The following is a 19,431-nucleotide window of genomic DNA, read 5'->3' on the forward strand; positions in this document are numbered from 1 at the left end:
GATGTGCCAAACCATTCCACCATGGATAAGGTACAAAACGACTCCTAAAGAGAACTATACCATTCTCCCAGCCACCCACCTAAAGCAAAATTCTTCTCATTGTGGTTGAGAAAGACATTCCAGGAAAGGAGAAGAGGAAGACCCTGTCCTAACAGTCGGAAGGTCAGGGATGTCACCCTCCTTTAAAAAGCAGGGCGGTACAGACCCTTATTCTAACACCTTTTGCTGTAGAGAGCAGAACAGGAGCTGAAAGCGAGTTATGGCGCTGTTCCAAAAGAGGTCCACTACTTTGGTGGACATGACCTCGTAGAAAAAGCAGCAGGAGATTTTGCTTGTCCGTTGGCCCCCCTCCAAAATCCCAGGAACGGGGGGGGGGGCAGTGTGTGGGGAGGATGAACGTTGAGGTCAAACGTCCCCTTCTATTTGGGGTGGAGCCAGTTGTCACATGTCTCCAGCTGATGACAACTCCAACCCATTTTCAAAAGCACGTCGGAAGCAACTGTTGAGAACGTCAAAATCATTTAGAGAGAGAGAGAGAGAGAGAGAGATAGAAAACAAATGGCAAAATCCCATCACGCTACTGCTGGCGTAGGATCCACCTCTTGAGAGCGGCCTTCATAAAACGCCACACCCGCCTTCAAGAAGGGGGAGCAAGAGAAGGAAGGAAGTGACTGGTGCCTGCTAGTTTTGTGGTCTTAGGTGCTGTGGAGCTGAGGAACCACAGGAGGGGGTTTGAGAAGACACAATGAGAGCCAGTGTGGTGTAGTGGTTAAGAGCGGTGGACTCGTAATCTGGGGAACCGGGTTCGCTTCCCCGCTCCTCCACCTGCAGCTGCTGGGTGACCTTGGGCCAGTCACACTTCTCTGAAGTCTCTCAGCCCCACTCTCCTCACAGAGTGTTTGTTGTGGGGCAGGAAGGGAAGGAGAATGTTAGCCGCTTTGAGACTCCTTAAAGGGAGTGAAAGGCGGGATATCAAATCCAAACTCTTCTTCTTCATTGCAGACACAGCGGTAGCTGGGTGTTAAAAACAGAATGCGCACACACACAAACACACACACACACCATGCTCCCCTCTCTCTTGGCGTCCCTAGTTCCAGTGGGGGGGGGAGACCCCAGGACTGGAGTATGGCAGACCCCCTTGGGGAACGAAGAGTGGAGAAACAGAAATGTCCTGCTTGGAGAGCAAGTGGGACAAGGGCAGGGTGGTAAATATGGCCTGGAGATGCCTGGAAATTTTGGGAGCAGCCATTGGACAGGCGTCTGCTCCTGAGGCGAGGAGAGAAGGGGCCCCCTTGTCCCGTGCGGTTCAGAGGGGTGGCTGGCTGGCTGGCTGGCTGGCTGGCTGGCTGGCTGGTGGGGAATGATGCTCAGAAACTTGTGGGGAAACCAGGCCGCAGGAGCGTCTATTTGCAGAGGGTGCCCCCTTGTCGGCCAGCTATCTCTCCCCAGCCTGACCCCACGCGTTCATCCCAGCGGTCCTCAGAAGCCCTTGATGTGGCAGTAGGCCTCGAGGCTGGCGAAGAGGATGTAGACGAGCCAGAGGCCCATGAAGAGGCAAGTGGTGAGGATTTTGGGGGTTCGGGGACCCCCCAGCTCGCCCCCTATGTGCGGCCGGCGGCGGTACATGAGGACGCTGATGGAGACGAAGGCGAAGATGGTGAAGAGGGTGACGGAGAAGGCCAGGCTGCCCGTCTCCACCTCGAAGTTTTTGCCTTGGAAGGCCCAGTAAATGGCCGCCACGGACCAGGCCACGCCCAGGCCCAAGAAGACGTTGACGGCGTTGCTCCCAGTCACGTTGCCGATGGAGGCGTCGGCGCACTGGTCCTGGAGGGCGGCCACTTTGCTGGCGAAGGTGTCTGTGGGAAGAGGAGAGCCATGGTCAGCAGGGACAGAGGGTGGCCGACAACCCTGGGGGACCCCCCTCCTCCTCCTGCACTGATGCTCTGGTGCCACAAGGGGGCAGTCACATGCCCCCTTCAAGGAGGAAATGGCTGATCTCTTGTCAGGCTTCAGGGAATATAATAATAATAATAATAATAATAATAATAATAATAATAATAATAATAATAATAATAATAATATCTTTATTGTCATTGCCCCCTCTCGGGAACAACAAAAATTACTTGGCTGCTCCATCCACCCAGGTAGGGCACTCCACACAAAATCAGAACAACTATAAAAACACTAATTAAAACAATACAGTATAATACAGCGAGGAAGATTAAATGACTTTCAAAGTCAAGGTTTCCCATTCAGGGCCGAGATCGCTCTGGAGAAGAAGCTGTTCTTGAGACGGCTCGTTCTTGTCTTCATCGTCCTGTATCTCCGTCCCGACGGCAGGAGCTCGAAGAGACAGTGACCAGGATGCGATGGATCTTTTACTATGTCCAGTGCCTTCCTCTGGCACCTTGTGGCATAAATCTGCTCTAAGGTGGAGAGTGGGCAGCCAACAATGCTCTCTGCTGCCTTCACAACTCTGCACAACCCCATCCTGTCCTGGGTAGTACAGCTTCCGTACCACACACATAAGCCATAAGTGAGCAAGCTCTCAATGGCACAGTGATAGAAGGCAAGCAGCAGTTTTTGCGGAAGATGGTTTTTCCTTAGGATTCTCAAAAAGTACAGTCTCTGCTGCGCCTTCTTCACAAGCCCCCTTGTGTTGACACTCCAGGACAGATCCTCTTGTAATTCAATACCCAAGAATCTGAACGTTGTTACCCTCTCCACGCAGACCCCATCAATCAAAAGTGGCTGGACATTGCTCTTCTGTCTCCTGAAGTCCACCACAAGCTCCTTTGTCTTCCTTGTAATTATGAGCAAGTTGTTAGCTCTGCACCACTCTGTCAGCCGCTCCACCTCATCTCTATAGTCCGTTTCACCCGCCCTTTCCTCCACCATGGCAGTAAATAAGTAGATCAATCGAAAGGAAAGTCTTACCCATGGGTAGGCAAACTAAGGCCCGGGGGCCAGATTCGGCCTAATTGCCTCCTAAATCCGGCCCTCAGATGGTCCAGGAATCAGCGTGTTTTTATATGAATAGAATGTGTCCTTTTATTTAAAATGCATCTCTAGGTTATTTGTGGGGCCTGCCTGGTGTTTTTACATGAGTAGAACATGTGCTTTTATTTAAAATGCATCTCTCGGTTATTTGTGGGGCCTGCCTTAGGGTGGAAGGCCACCCCCCTGGGTCACAAATGTCCTCACTTCACTTTTAGGGCTCATCCTCACTTATGTTTGTCCCGTGGGTTTTTTAGATTTTTCCCTGGGGAAACCTGCTCTTTACTGCTGAAAAGGAACAAATGTCAAGCCCCAGAAAAAATCAACTGACGTTTGTTCCAATTCAGCAGTAAAGAGCAGCTTTAAAGGGGCAGGACGAAAGGAAGACCCTCTCGGACTTGGGCCTAGAAATCATGGGACAAACAGAACTGTAGACGAGTTTTTAGAGTGGGCAAACGGCTACTAGGCTTTGAGAATAGCCAGGGATCCTATATGGACTCTCAAGATCATCAGGTGTGTGAATTGCTGCCTCCTTATGTTGCGAATTTGCTGTATGAAAACAGCACCTGCATACTATTGTCTCTTGCGTTTCAGTTGGTAAACTGGCCTTTCCTTTGTGTTTGAACTTCTGGGGTGCATCAGGTTAAGGGTAAGAACATATTTGCAACAGAAACATTCGTAAGAGATCCAGCGAAAGACCCTCGACCTCTTGAGCGTGGGCATAGGAACGCTGGTCACCCCTGGGGGTTCAGAGGCCCACCTTGCAGCTAGTCTTCCCGCCCCCTTTCTGTCGTCACAATTGTTAAGTTGTGGGTGAACATATCAGACGACACAGCGATTCTCCAAACAGGTCTTGTTTATTCACAGGCCAGAACAGAACTGAACTGAAGGGTTCTGCCAGCCTGCTTATATAGAGCTCCACTACAACGCAACAGTAACCGCTTTCTGTAACTATCCAATCACTGAGCGTCACTTTCATTCCCTTATTTGCATATGTGGCCCTGAGTGAAAACTATCTACAGTATCCCCCTGCTGGCCCAGGGTGAGAACTTCAGTACATAACAAGGATAAATACCTGGTATGGAGGTGCCCAGCGCCACAAAGACCACGGCGTTGACAGAGTCCTTGAGGCCGACGGTGCAGCCGAAGTGGGAGGCCAGGTCTCCGATGAGGGCCGTCAGCACCCCAATGACCAGGATGCTGACACTGAAGCAAGCCCACCCGTTCCAGTACTCGGTGGGTGGTACGCAGGCGAAGAGAACCTTCCAGAAGACCGTCAGGAAGTGCATGACGTAATCGAAGCAGGAGGGGAGGCGTTCCTCACGCCCGTCTTCCTCATCTTCCTCGTCTCCTAGGGACAGGGAGGGACTGAGAGTTAGGGGCACTTCTGGGCCAAGAGGGTGGGGAGGCCTCCAAACAGGGGTGCCAACTTGAATAAGATATTGGGGGCAGGTAAGCCCTGCCCTGAAATCAATCAAATGATGCCCATTTAAATGGTAATAATAATAATAATAATAATAATAATAATAATAATAATAATAATAATAATAATTTACTATTTATACCACGCCCATCTGGCTGGGCTTCCCCAGCCACTCTGGGCGGCTTCCAAAAAAAATTTAAAATACTGTAATACATCAAACATTAAAAGCTTCCCTAAAGAGGGCGAGGATTTGAAGACTGCTTCCAGGTCCTAGTCCGACACTCTAACCACTACACTGCGCTGCCTTTCTTGTCTGGCCTTTCGCAGCAGCAAATTCACCTTTGCAAATTAAAGAGGCAAAAATTTCCCTTGACACCTGTATGCTTTGCCAACATCAGTTCAAGCTGCTGTTAATGCCAGAAGGGTGAAGCGACCTACCTGTATTGAGTCCTTCTCAAAGAGGTTTTCTTCTCGTTTATTCTGGAAGGTGTCTGTAAGGCAAGTTGGCCACTAGAGGGCACCACGGCCATGCCACATAATGACTGGGAGATCTACACCTCATTCTATTGATTTCTGAGGGTTATGTCTGCCTCACTTTCATCAGGCCTAGGGCAGGGCCTGATAGACGACAAAAGGACTGCTGCCACCCAGCAGAGAATACTGTTTGCTTTCTTTTAAACTGCTTTTTGATTGTGTGGTTTTTTTTAAAAAAAAACCTTTAACTGTTTTTATTTGGGTTTGGTGGGCGGAGAGTGTATTCAGCTGTTTCTGTTTACATTTTGATAATGCATTTTGTGTTTTTATAATGTAATTTTATAATGTAATGGTGACAGCAGTCACGAAATTAAAAGACGCCTACTTCTTGGGAGAAAAGCAATGGCAAACTTAGACAGCATCTTAAAAAGCAGAGACATCACCTTGCCGACAAAGGTCCATATAGTTAAAGCTATGGTTTTCCTAGTAGTGATGTATGGAAGTGAGAGCTGGACCATAAAGAAGGCTGATTGCCGAAGAATGGATGCTTTTGAATTCTGGTGCTGGAGGAGACTCTTGAGAGTCCCATGGACTGCAAGAAGATCAAACCCCTCTATTCTGAAGGAAATCAGCCCTGAGTGCTCACTGAAAGGACAGATCCTGAAGCTGAGGCTCCAAGACTTTGGCCACCTCATGAGAAGTCCCATGGACTGCAAGAAGATCAAACCTCCCCAGTCTGAAGGAAATCAGTTCTATGAACATTACCAAAGGAGGGGGTCAGACTGTGCAGGCCCTGCGGAAAGATGTCCAGTCCCGCAGGGCCCTAGCCTCTTGTGACAGAGCATTCCACCAGATCGGGGCCACGGCCAAAAAAGCCCTGGCTCTGGTTGAGGCCAGCCTAACCTCCCTGTGGCCCGGGACCTTCAAGATGTTTTTATTTAAAGACCGTAAGGTCCTCCGTGGGACATATCAGGAGAGGCGGTCCCATAGGTACAAGGGTCCTAGGCCGTATAGGGTTTTAAAGGTTAAAACCAGCACCTTGAACCTGATCCTGTACTCCACCGGGATCCAGTGCAGCTGGTACAGCACCGGGTGAATGTGATCCCGCGGTGAGGACCCCATAAGGAGTCTCGCTGCGGCATTCTGCCCTCCCTGGAGTTTCTGGGTCAGTCTCAAGGGCAGCCCCACGTAGAGCGAGTTACAATAATCCAGTCTGGAGGTGACCGTCGCGTGGATCACAGTGGCTAGGTCAGGGCGAGAGAGGTAAGGAGCCAACTGCTTAGCTTGGCGGAGATGAAAAAACGCTGCCTTTGTTATCGCTGCAATCTGCGCCTCCTTGGAAAGGGAGGTGTCGAAGATTACACCCAAACTCTTAACAGACGGTGCTGGCACTAATTGCACCCCCGCAAGAGATGGGAGTTGCCCCCCCCCAATCCCATCATCTCAACCCAGCCTAAGGACCTCTGTCTTCAAAGGATTTAACTTCAACCTGCTCCCACGTAACCATCCAGCCACAGCTTCCAAGCATCTGATCAGTGTGTCTGGGGCCAAGTCAGGATGGCCATCCATCAACAGCCTTTAGATTCCTTCCAGCTACACAATTCTATAATTCTATGGCACAAAATAATCTCCTTCCTTCTCTCTCTCTTTCTTCCTTACCAAAGAGTGTCAGTGGCGGGCGGAGGCCTGGTTGACCGTGTGAGAGATTGAAGCAAAGAACATTGTGGGTGGACAGCAATGCAGGACTCGGGGGAGGGGGGAATATATAATTTCTCTTTCTGTTTCCCTCCCGGTCCATTCCCGCCACCCCCCCCAGCATTAAAAAAAATAAAGAAATCCACCCACAGCTTTTATAGCGGGTGCCGTCACCGTAAAGAGGTTTTGAGGGCAGCAACAAAACTATGCAACGCCTGTGCTTTATTTATTTATTTGTCGCCAAAGAAGTAATTTCTAGGCTCCTTGGTTGAGAGGAAAATCATAGATTTCGGCAGATTTACTTAGTCATCAGTGCAAAAAAAAATAATTAAATAAATCCCTTTTCTTTCCCACAGCTAATTATGTGAGGTGAAGGAGGGGTTTGGCCAGAAGACGTCGCGAGGAATCCTTTCCCCTCCCCCTTCTTTTTTTAAAAGTGAATTTTGAGAGCCAGGGGGGATGGGTGGAGTCTTTGGTGAGGGTTAGGAAGCTGAGAGCTGTTGATGTGGGGGGGGGGGAGTGCATCAGAAGAAGGCGTTTATATCAGCGTTTAGGTTAATGTATTTTTTCCTGCATTTCTTCTCTAGCATACATTTGCGTAAGGTTGTCGTCAGGTTGTAGTTCTCATGGCTGCCAACAGATGGCGCTCGCCCTGCAAACTACAGGGTGATAACCATTAGGAGGGAATGGTGGGGAATGGAGAAGGAGAAGAGGTTGAAAAGAAGGGCAGGTGGCAGAGGGGGAAGGGGGAAAAGGACTTGGGGGCGGAGAAGCAATGGGGCAGGCCCATTTGCTGTTGAGCCATGCAGTTTGGGAACAGACACCCACAGCCAAAGCAATCTGCCCCTTCTTGCCCCGCCCCCAAAGGAAAAACTTTGACTTCCCTTTCACCCTTCCTCAAATCCTTTGGAAAAATCTCTAAGCAGGATTGACCTCCGTAATGCAAGGTAAATCAATCGAAGTCGATTCAGATGTGCAAGACAGCTCCCCGCAGGAGCTAGGTGAGCTTTCACAAGCGAGGGGCCACCACTGAGAAGGCCCTACTTGTGCATTGCTACCCTCTGGACCTCCTGGGGAGCAGACACACAGAAGAGGGCCTTGGGCGACAATCGCAGGGTAAGCTCACGGCGGCAGCCTCTCTCAATCGCCCCAAGTTAGAGCCGCCTACCTGCACTCACGGTGATCGCCTCTAGAAACTGTTCCCGCCAAGAGTGTGTGCCAATCACCAGAGCCAGGTTTGTCTTCTTGATGAGTTTATCCACCGTGTTCTACAGAAGGGGGGCAACAGAAGCACAGTCAGGTCTGCCTGATATGCATATATCACTTTCAGCAGACATGGCTTCCCCCAGAGGATTCTGGGAACTGTAGCATGTTACCGGCACAGAGAGTTGTTAGAAGACCCCCTCTTCCCCTCTCAGAGCTACAATTTCCAGAGTGGTTTAGCCATCTTTCCAATTCCTGGGGAACTCTGGGAATTGTAGCTCCATGAGGGGGACTGCGGTATGTGTGTGTGTGTCTCCTAACAGCTCTCTGCACCCTTAACAAACCGCAGTTTCCAGGATTCTCCACAGGAAGCCATGACTGTGGTACGATACTGCTCTAAAAGTCTAGGGCAGGTGGCGTTTTGGGGGGAGTAGTGTCAGTAGTGGTTTCATCAGTCTTAAATTCAGTCCTTCACGCATAACAACAACAAAATCTACCGTATTTTTCGCTCTATAAGGCGCACCAGATCATAAGATGCACCTAATTTTTGGAGGAGGAAAACAAGAAAAAAAAATATTCTGAATCTCAGAAGCCAGAATAGCAAGAGGGATTGCTGCGCAGCGAAAGCAGCAATCCCTCTTGCTGTTCTGGCTTCTGGGATAGCTGCGCAGCCTGCATTCACTCCATAAGACGCACACACATTTCCCCTTACTTTTTAGGAGGGAAAAAGTGAGTCTTATAGAGCAAAAAATACGGTATATTGTGGTAGTAAATAATACCGTCATATCTCGGGTTGAAGTAGCTTTGGGATAAGTATTTTTGGGTTGTGCGCTGCAGCGACCCGGAAGTATTGGAGCGCGTTACTTCCGGGTTTCGCCGCTTGCGCATGCGCGGATGGTCAAAATGACGCTGCGTGCATGCGCAGAAGCGGCAAATCGCGACCCGCAGACGTGGGTTGCGTTCACTTCTGGGTGCGAACGGGGCTCCGGAACGGATCCCGTTCGCATCCAGAGGTACCACTGTATCATCATTTAACTATTATTAAATAATAATATAATTTGGCATTTATGAATAGCACAGTGGTAAGAGTAGAATGTTTCACGTTAGTATTGTGAGCTGCAAAAGCGCCATACAAATGCAAAACCAAAATCAAGCTTCAGCGAAACCTTTTTATGTCGCTTGCTTGTTATTTATTTAATGCATCCGTATTCCTCCTTTTCCTTCCAAGGAGGGCAAGGTGGTTTGCGTGGTCTTTGTCCTCCCCCTTTAATCCCCACAACAACAACAACAACCCTGTAAGGTTGGACAGAGAGGTGGTGATTGGCCCCCAAGGTCACCTGGTGAACTTCGTGGCCAAGTGATTATTTGAACCCTGGCCTCCCTGCTCAGAGTTCAACGCTCTAACCACGACGCCACACAGGTGTGAAGGGCTGGGAATCGAGGCTGGGCAAGGCACCTGCCGTGTCCCCCTCCTCACCTTGAAATCGTAGGATTCCTCAATGATGACTTCCAGGCGGCAGTTTTCCCCCAGAACCGGTTTCCCCATCTCAGCGATCCGCCGGGCTTCCTCTTCCTCAGCCGAGAGCTTCTTGTCAGCATCCACTAAGTCAGGGGAAAACATGGCATAAGGAAGAAGAGACTACAGCGGTACCTTGGTACTCAAACACCTTGGTTCTCAAATGCCCCAAACCCGGAAGTGTGTGTTCTGGTTTTCAAACATTTTTCAGAAGCCGAACATCCAATGCGGCTGTCGGCTATTGTTTCTGGGGTGCCTGCACCAATCAGAAGTTGCGCCTTGGTTTTTGAACATTTCGGAAGTCAAACGGACTTCCGGAACAGATTAAGTTCCGCGCTTTTGCTATTTATTTTGCGTTTTTGTTTTTGAGGGTTTTTCGGTTCATTTGTTTTTGTGGCTGTGTGGAACCCAGTTCAGCTACTGATTGATTGATTGATTGATTGATTGAGTGAGTGAGTGAGTGACTGTGGAAAGGGATAAAAGCCCCCCATCCAATAATAATCATCATCATCAGTGCAGGTAAGAAAAAAATAATTTTAATTTTTATCATCTACAATACTGTCTTATTTATTTTATAGTACAATGCATTGATTATTGCTTTCATTTTATGGATCAGTGGTCTCGTTAGGTAGTGAAATTCATGTTAAATTGCTGTTTTAGGGGTTGATTTTAAAAGTCTGGAATGGATTAATGCATTTTGCATTACTTTCTATGGGAAAGCGCACCTTGGTTTTGGAACACTTTGGTTTCGGAACAGACTTCTGGAACGGAGAACCAAGGTACCATTGTACACTGATATCCCACCTTCACGAGGTGGTGCACAGATAGCAACAGAATCGTAAGCGGGGCACCTCCAAAGGCCATCTAGTCTGACCCTCCTGCCAACAGGAGGGAGAACACCACCACAGCATCTCTGATTGGCGGCCATACCCTCCCCGCTTAAAAACCTCTAGCAAAGGAGCATCCCTTTCCATCCTGCAAGTTTCACCATCCTCACAACAAGCCTCTGGGGTAGGCTAAGCTGAAGGTATAGCAACTGTTCCTCCAGGAAGTGAGCCGAGTCAACCAGCTTTTGCTACCCAGAGATATACTGCTCTTATACATGGAGGTTCTGTATTTTGCTCTTGCAACTTTCACTGTGGACAATAGGCTTGAGATTTTGGAGCCCAGTTTTTATTAAACTTTAAAATCTTGCCATATATATTCTAGACAGTGCTTTTCTTTCTTTATTAGAAAAATAGCCGCTGGTACTCACCACGAAGTTGCTCCAGTAAGTGCCACACTTTTTAACAACAAAATAGGTGCCGGTATTGCATGCCCCTGAGTACCTCCTGGGAAAATGCACTGATTCCAGATTCCAAATTTGCTATACATTTCTCTTTAAACTTTGACTTCCTGTCTTTCTCTCTACGCTGTTCTTAATCCCATCCCATTTACATACTGCATTCTGCTAAACATTTCAGCGGAGACATACCCTTCTATTTCATATATTATCAATCTTCTACGGCTGGTCATAATTCAAATCCTGATCGGGATTTCGTCTGATGATCATATTTTTCTTTTCTTGTTTTTGCTGTTAGTTTCTTTTGTCAGCTCTGCATAGTCATGTGTATACACACACACACACACAAACACACACACACAAACACACACATACACACATACAGTGGTACCTCGGGTTAAGTACTTAATTCATTCCGGAGGTCCGTTCTTAACCTGAAGCACCACTTTAGCTAATGGGGCCTCCTGCTGCCGCCGCGCTGCCGGAGCACGATTTCTGTTCTCATCCTGAAGCAAAGTTCTTAACCTGAAGCACTATTTCTGGGTTAGCGGAGTCTATTTCAGAGTCTGTAAGAAGCACTATTTCTGGGTTAGCGGAGACTATTTCAGAGTCTGTAACCTGAAGCGTCTGTAACCCAAGGTACCACTGTGTGTACCCACAGGCTTCTGTAGAAGGTGTGGCCAACCTGATTGGAGATAATGGGAATTGTAGTTCAACCTATGGAGGGCGCCGTGCTGGCTACCCCTGTTCTCGAGCCTTCGAGAACATAATGAAGGTGCAACCTGCCTTTGGCCATAACCTAGAGAGGGATATAATTAGCTGCTATTAATGCAACAGTAAATCACAAAAGGGTTTCTTCTTGGCCTGGGATCACTCGGCCTGTTTGAGGGATAGAAGATGAAAAAAGAATATCATCTTGCTCAGAGGCTTAGTGAGGGCAGCAGGCCAGGCAGCAGGTGCCATTCCTCACTGGTCCTGCACAGCCTAACATAGTAGAACCGCTAGGATTCAGCCACAAAGAACCGCTAGGATGTGGAGGGGGAGGGGACCTGGAAAATTTGGATGGTGCTAGCAGCCACCAGCAGACATTCGTTTTTTTCCCCTTTTTTCAACACAACACCTTCTGGGCAGGAGCAGTCTACCTGAGTAGTGAGGATTTGGGCAGAAGTATCCTCCATGCAGGGACACGAGTGGCGCTGTGGGTTAAACCACAGAGCCTAGGACTTGCCAATCAGAAGGTTGGCGGTTCGAATCCTTGCGACGGGGTGAGCTCCCGTTGCTCAGTCCCTGCTCCTGCCAACCTAGCAGTTCGAAAGCACGTCAAAGTGCAAGTAAATAAATAGGTACCACTCCGGCGGGAAGGTAAACGGTGTTTCCGTGCGCTGCTCTGGTTCGCAGAAGCGGCTTAGTCATGCTGGCCACATGACCCAGAAGCTGTACACTGGCTCCCTCGGCCAATAAAGCGAGATGAGTGCCACAACCCCAGAGTCGGCCACGACTGGACCTAATGGTCAGGGGTCCATTTACCTTTACCTTTATCCTCCACACACCCAAATACTGATTCATTTGGGATAATGAGGTGCAGAACTGAGAGCTTCACCTGGCGTTGAAATGGCCAGTGGCAGCACAGGGAAATGGAACAAATTTCTGCCCCCCCCCAGCCCCCTGAGAAATATTCTGGCTTCCGCTGACAACCAGCCCTCTCCAAAAAGACCTCTTCCTAGATCCTAGATTCTCTCTCTCTTTTTTAATTGATACTCAAGAAAGGGATAAAAAAGACAAGAATACAAACAAAACAATGATAAAGACAATATTAGTTACAAATCAATAAAGCAAAAAGCGGTCCTTGGACTATAGACCCAACCCCCCATCCATTCCTTGTTTCAATTATCTATTATTTGTTGCCAAAACACATTTTTATCTTAAATTAACTAATTATTGATATGTATTAAGTTTCATACCTTTCTTAAATCTACTACTAAAGTTATTCAAATGCTGCGACAGAGTTTAAACTACTGCAATTGTTTTTCAAATAAACTTTGAAGATTTCCCATTTTGAAATAAATTCCTGTTTTGGTTTGTTCTTTATTTTTTCTGATAAACTATCTAGCTCCGCATAATCTGGATCCATTTTTATTGGGTGGAGGGGATTTCATCACTCTTCCACTTTGTAGCGAAAAAAACACTTGCTGCCACTGTGCATATAAAAATATACTCTTCATTTTTTGAATCCTGGATTCTCAAACGCCAACTGCTGGCTTATAAACCCTGCAGAACAAAAGTGCTAATCTTTTTTTCCTGGCGTCTGGGGTTTCAGGCTTCAGATGGGCAAATGACTTGCTTGGACATTGGTACCTGGGTGGTGGTGGGGAAGGAATATTACCCTTAATGTAGAAAAATAGCTCATCAGGGGAAGAACCTGCTTTGTATACTTCTCCTTGAAGAGCAAGCTTTCTCTGTGTGGGGATTTGTGGGTTTTTGTTTCGCTGTTTCTAGAGCAGCCATTTCCAACCATAGCTGTCAACTTACAGATTTGAAAATAAGGGACCAGCAGCCTCGGAAATAAGGGATCAGCAGCTAAAATGAGGGATTTTCAGAGCACAGGTATGTTCGACTTCTGAGCCCCTCCGAGCCAAAGGCAGAAAGCCCAGCCAGCAGCCAAACGAAGCCTCAAGCGGTGGTTCCCACAGTGCAGCAACCCGGCAAAGGGGATGCAGCAAGGAAAACCACCGTCCCCTCTCCGCTGGGAAGCGCTGAGCAAAGGCGAGTCCCCAGGCAACGCGGCCGATTTGACTGGCACAAGGCATGCAAGCTCCGCCCCCCAGTCGTTCTTAGACTCCTTATTGGGTGAGCAACGCAGCCAAGCAACACAGTTGGAGCCTGCCTCCTCCCTGGCCGGCAGGGAGGGAGGGAGGGAGAGGAGCTGCTTCCTTTGAAACCCGGGAAATTTAAGGGACATCATCAATAAGGGACAGCAGCGGGACACGGCGCTGGGATAAGGGACTTTCCCGCCAAATAAGGGACGGTTGACAGCTATGTTTCCAACCTAGTGGAAATGTTTCTGGAGTGCAACTCCTGCTGGGCCTGAAACATCTGTCCTAGAGAAAAAGCGCAACATGCAATTTTGCATTAATGCCTCGAAGTAACAGAATCCTGGAGCCCGGACCACTTTTTGCTTCCTTTCCCTGGCGTCTTGGCTTTCTCCACTTGGGCAATGGATAATTTCCAAGATAGGAACCTCCGTTCAAGCCTACTCAATCACAGTTGCTGTTTCACCCTCATCCGAATGCCAGAATGATCCCCACTGACAATATGTTAAATTGTCAGGGCAGTTCGTTCAAATCACATGGCAATACATACCCCATGCTAGAAAGGAAGGGGGAGGAAACCTCACCAAAATTCGGCACAGAGAGAAAAGGCAGGATCCTGCAAGCGCAGTGAACTACGCAAATGATATGCTACCACTTGTTTTGCATACAGTGGTACCTTGGTTCTCAAACGCCTTGGTACTCAAACAACGTGGAACCCAAGATACTGTCTGTCCCAAGAGACCAGGGCCCTGCGGGACTTGACATCTTTCCGCAGGGCCTGCAAGACAGAGCTGTTCCGCCTGGCCTTTGGTTTGGACTCAGTCTGACCCTTATGTTTCCCTCCCCTTGTGGTTTTGACTTTGAGGCTGCATTATAAATTGCATTTTAACCTGTATTTTAAATTGGGGGTTTCTTTCTTTCTTTTTCTTCTTATTATGTTTTTACTGTGATTTTATTGATGTTAGCCACCCGGAGCCCGGCTCTGGCTGGGGAGGGCAGGGTATAAATAAAATTTATTCCTCTTCTTCTGCTGCTTCTTCTGCTTCTTCTGCTTCTAAAAAAGCCCCAATCCCAGCCAACATGTCCTGGTGACCCCATGTACCCCACAACCTGTCCCATGCACCTGTTCTTCTCTCCCCCAGAAGAAGACGACAGAGCGTTGTTTTGGGCCATAGCTGTCAAGCGTCCCTTATTTGGTGGGACAGTCCCTTATCCCAGCGCCATGTCCCGCTGCTGTCCCTTATTGATGATGTACCTTAAATAAGCTACTGACGGTAGCCCTTTCTATGTCCAGCTGTCCTTTGTCAACAACAAATTGTTGCTTTTTTTTGTGTTGAATATATGCTATATGGTAATTTCGGACCTAATAGGTATCTAAAGCCATTTGCACGCAACAAAATCTGTATTTTATCAAAGTAATTGTTGATCCCTTATTTTGGCTGCTGATCCCTTATTTTCAAGGCTGCTGGTCCCTTATTTTCAAATCTGTAAGTTGACAGCTATGTTTTGGGCAGGTAAGATTTCTCTCTCTCTCCCCCTCCCTCTCATCAAAGCACACATTTTCATCTCAATCTCTTCCCAAGCATATAGTTTCTCTCCCACTCACTGCCTCTCTCCCCAGAACATGGCTAACGCGTACACATACACACTTTCTCCCACGCACCCTCTCCCGTGACATTCCCTCGCCCCCGCAAAGTGCTCCCTCTCCCAGCCACAGATGTTTAATAGAAGGCTATACCTCATCTGCCAACTCCAGCGCCTGCCTCGGGGAATCTGCACACTGCTGCAGGGACAGGCCACAGGAACAGGATATCTCCCTCTCTCACACTAAGGTTACCAGATTCCCCCCCTCCCCATGAATCCAGGGACACCTTTCAACTTCCTACTAAATAAATGGATTTTTTTTTCAGGGGACTGATTTGTAAATCCAGGGACTGTTGTCCCCAGGAAACGGGGACGTCTGGTAACCTGATCTCACACCAAATCACCATTCGATATGCAATTCCATTGCACCAGAGAAGCAAACACACACACACCTCTGTGTTGTTGTTGTTTCGCTTTCCTTGAAATTCTCTAGATTTCCTTCCTCCTAACCCCACCAGAGGAAATCAACAAATTTGCATTGAATTTTGCAGTGGACAAAATCCAGTAGCAAACTGGGTTTTTTAAAAAAATCAATTACAATTTTTTTTTGCCAGCCGTAGTGAAACCATTTTAGCGTTCCTCACAAGTCCTCAGATATTTTGTCCTTAAGATTCGGCTAAAGAGCAAGTACCCAATCCATGCCCCATACATTTGTGTGGGGGGGAAGCATTGGGGCTACAGGAGAGATTTACCAATAACTAGCGGTTACAGAACCTCCATGTTTAAAGGCAGTATACCTTTGAATACCAGCTGCTGGGGACAAAGAACAAAAACACCTCCTTCGTGCCCCACTTGTGAGATTCTAGAGGTGTCTTCTGGAAATTGCAAGATGGCCAAAGTGGATATTATGGCCTGGACCTTCAAGGCAGTTCTTGTGTATTTATATATTCCTACTTAGCTTGCATGAGGAGCAGTAACAGAAGGCGGTCAACTCTCTTTCATGGGAGGTTTCTAAACAAGAGGTCGGATGGCCCTCTGTCAGGCACTCTTCAGCTGCCATTTCTGCATTGCAGAGGGTTGGACTAGATGACCCTTGTGGGACCCTTTCGATCCCATAACCAGCTGGAAGTGGCATGTACAAGTATTTCACACACTGCAATTATGTGTCTAGTCTGTGTACAACAGAGTCATGTGTGAAAATTGTAATATCCATGTCTTTGCAGCACCAATACATCTCTCCTCCCACACACCTTGACCCAGGGAAAGGGAACCCTCCAGATATTGCTAAAATACTGTTCCCAGCATCACTAACCATTAGTCACACTGGCTGTGGATAATGGGAGGTGGAATCCAACAACATCTGGAGGGCCCTGTATCAAAGCAGAACCCGACACTTTGTGGAATGCCCAGTGAAGTTCCATTTTCTAATTCATTATTTTATTTTATTTTGCAAATGAAACATGGGGAAGACACCTTGTAATAAAATTTCTATCTCTGCAGAACCTTTTTGAGTCCACGGCTCCCTTGACCGACTACATTCTCTCTGCGGCTCCCCTGTGGGGCTCAGGAGCCCAGTTATGTCACCCCTTTCCTGCAGAGCTGGCAGCCTCTTGCCCTTTTTCAAACACCCTCCCTTGTGGAGGGTTCCCTCAGCCTCCTCCCCTCGACTTGGGGGTCCTCTGGGCAGCTGCAGCTGCTGCCCTTGGTCTCTGAACTGCCCCCCCTGCCCCAAAGAGAGGTGTTGTTAGGATATAGTTCCGTTCCACCTTAAAAGGGAAGAGGCGTGACTGTTGTGTGTCACATGCCTGTTTACTTCCAGCACTTGCTGGGAACTTCCTTTTGTATATTGCTTTTGCTATTGCCGTTCTGCTTGGAGACGAAGGGAAGCAGACAGGTTTTTCCTTTGTTCCTGAACTATGCTGAATAAATTGTTGTAAATAATGCTCACACATGACTCTGTCCACCACTTCTGTTGTGAGGATTTATTCACTCTGCTGATAAGAGTGTGAGGAGTCTCTAAACATATCTGAGGCTCGTGTCGCTGATTGATGCTGTACCAGTGTTCACCCGGCTGCCCGCCGGTGGCTGGAGCCAGCTGGGGGCCTGCCACATGCCCCCGTCTCCCCGGCAGCATCCCAACAGGTATCTCCTCACATTGCCCCACAGGGGTCTGGGAAGCACCCCATAGCCAGCCCCAGAGGAATCATTTGCCTAGGGAGCTTATAGCCAGGGCTGCTGCAACAAACAGCTGCGCAAGCCTTTGGGAGGTGGAGACACAAGAGGGCATCAGGGGAGAGAGGGAAGGTAAGAGGGACAGAGGCCAGGGTTGCCCATGGCACCCCTGACCATCATTCAAGGCACCACAGCACACCGGTTGAAAACCACTGTTTTATCCATTTCCTTGGGCACTGTGAGCCCAAGTGAATTCAGCAGAAATTACTTCTGAGCATAGGATTTGCCTGCCCGATACTTTGAGGCAAAGTTGCTCCATCTGTACAATGGGCGTAGTAAATGCCCTGCACCTTAGGTGCTGGAAAGTTTGTGCCCATGAGATGTTCAGAGCAGATGGAGAGAACAGATGGGTTAAGTGTGAGCTGGATTTGTGAAGGCAGAACCAGTCGGAGGTTAAAGAAAAAGGGAGAGCAAGCAGGGAGAGCTTACCTTGGTTTAGCAAAAGGGCTGCGACAAAGGAAACAGAGAGAAAGAGAGAAATTATGCAGGTCGTCAGTAAAGAGACAGAAGGATTTGTGATCTGAAGGAACAGCCACCAGGGAACGGAATGGCTGGGGAGCCAGCCCCACCCCATCAAAGGCAATACAGCAGGGATTTCATGCTCAAAGCAACCTTCTCCTTCTAAGCAACGGCTAGGCGCCTCTAGGGATGGCACCAGGCAGAGCCAAGGCTGGGTGTTTACTGAGGCTCCAGGCCTGCCGAAAGGCTCTGCTGCTCTAGCAGCACCATCATTTTCCGTTTTTGCACAAGAGTAGCTTTTCGCCAGGGATGCGGGTGGTGCTGTGGGTAGCCTAGAACTTGCCGATCAGAAGGTTGGCAGTTCAAATCCCCACAACAGGGTGAGCTCCCATTGTTCGGTCCCTGCTCCTGCCAACCTAGCAGTTCTAAAGCACCTCAAAGTGCAAGTAGATAAATAGGTACCACTTTGGCGGGAAGGTAAACGGCATTTCCGTGCGCTGCTCTGGTTCGCCAGAAGCGGCTTAGTCATGCTGGCCACATGACCCAGAAGCTGTACGCCAGCTCCCTCGGCCAATAAAGCGAGATACAACCCCAGAGTCGGTCACAACTGGACCTAATGGTCAGGGGTCCCTTTACCTTTACCCTTTTAGCTTTTTGCCTCCCCTGGTCTTCAAGGTTAAGAGGTCCCAAGTTGGAATCGTGGGGGGGGGGGGGCTCACCCTTAGAGCCTCTCCAAAATCCCAAAGCTGCTATCGTTAGCAGTTATTTACTTATTTATATGCTGTTTATCTGCCAACACGGCTTCTATAAGCGCTTTACAAGTACAAAACCAACAGCAAGCAGCAAAACCAAAAGCTAAATGCTGCTGGTGGCAGTTTTGCAAGGCTGTGTCCCAGTTCAGGTGGCCTGCTTAGAACATTTACCCCCCTCAGACCAAACTGAACAGGGACCAGGATATGGAGGTGGGGGCCCCATAGCAATAGGTTCAGGGCCTGAGGTGCCTCCCCTGTGCTATAGGGGAAAGTGGGAAGCATATGGTCCTCTAGGGATGCTCCTCCACCATTTATGATCATCTCCAGATGAACATCACTCCCTAGTATCACTCCAGTATTTGAAAGGTGTTCTCCCCACCCCATAGCCACCTACCTGATATGCCCCTTTTCAACCAGCGTGGCTGTCCCAGCTCTATGAAGAAGCTGTCCTTCTTCTCATATTCTTCAACGTCCACAATTTTCACGTAAAGGGATTTCCTGGAGAAGGAAGGGTGAGAGGGGAGAGAAAGCATTAAAATCTTCATTGGGAAGAGTTTAAAGGATGTTGAGGTTGCAAACCACATGCCCAGATATCCCCGCAAAGAGATTCAGCCCTGCAGGATCAGGCTGAAGCACCCATCTACCCCAACATCCTAACCTCCAGTTCCAACTAGGTGTCCATGGGAAGCCCAGAACCCGGTCACCTGGGTGCAACAGAACTCTCTCAACTTGTGATCCCCCAGCAACTGGCATTCAGAGACAGGCTTCCTCTGAGGGTGGAGGTGCAGCTCAGCCATCATGAATAAAAGGTAAAGGTAAAGGTACCCCTGCCCGTACGGGCCAGTCTTGACAGACTCTAGGGTTGTGCACTCATCTCACTCTATAGGCCGGGAGCCAGCGCTGTCCGCAGACACTTCCAGGTCACGTGGCCAGTGTGACAAGCTGCATCTGGCGTGCCAGCACAGCACACGGGAACACCGTTTACCTTCCCACTAGAAAGCGGT

General features: G+C 48.6%; 1 protein-coding gene across 1 annotated transcript in view; it reads right to left on the reverse strand.

Moving 5' to 3' along the window:
- Positions 1–1,000: 1,000 nt before the first annotated feature.
- SLC8A2 (solute carrier family 8 member A2) overlaps positions 1,001–19,431 on the reverse strand; it is a 137,389-nt gene continuing 118,958 nt past the window's right edge. The window contains exons 3-8 of the mRNA XM_081868774.1: positions 18,822–18,925; positions 17,646–17,663; positions 9,270–9,394; positions 7,758–7,857; positions 4,073–4,348; positions 1,001–1,856 (exon numbers count right to left, since the gene is read on the reverse strand). Of these exons, the coding sequence (XP_081724900.1) occupies positions 1,480–1,856; positions 4,073–4,348; positions 7,758–7,857; positions 9,270–9,394; positions 17,646–17,663; positions 18,822–18,925 (1,000 nt within the window). The 3' untranslated portion in view covers positions 1,001–1,479. The remainder of the gene's footprint in view (positions 1,857–4,072; positions 4,349–7,757; positions 7,858–9,269; positions 9,395–17,645; positions 17,664–18,821; positions 18,926–19,431) is intronic.

Source organism: Podarcis erhardii (assembly GCF_964252035.2).
Source record: "Podarcis erhardii genome assembly, chromosome: 7".
Classification (NCBI taxonomy): Eukaryota; Metazoa; Chordata; class Lepidosauria; order Squamata; family Lacertidae; genus Podarcis; species Podarcis erhardii.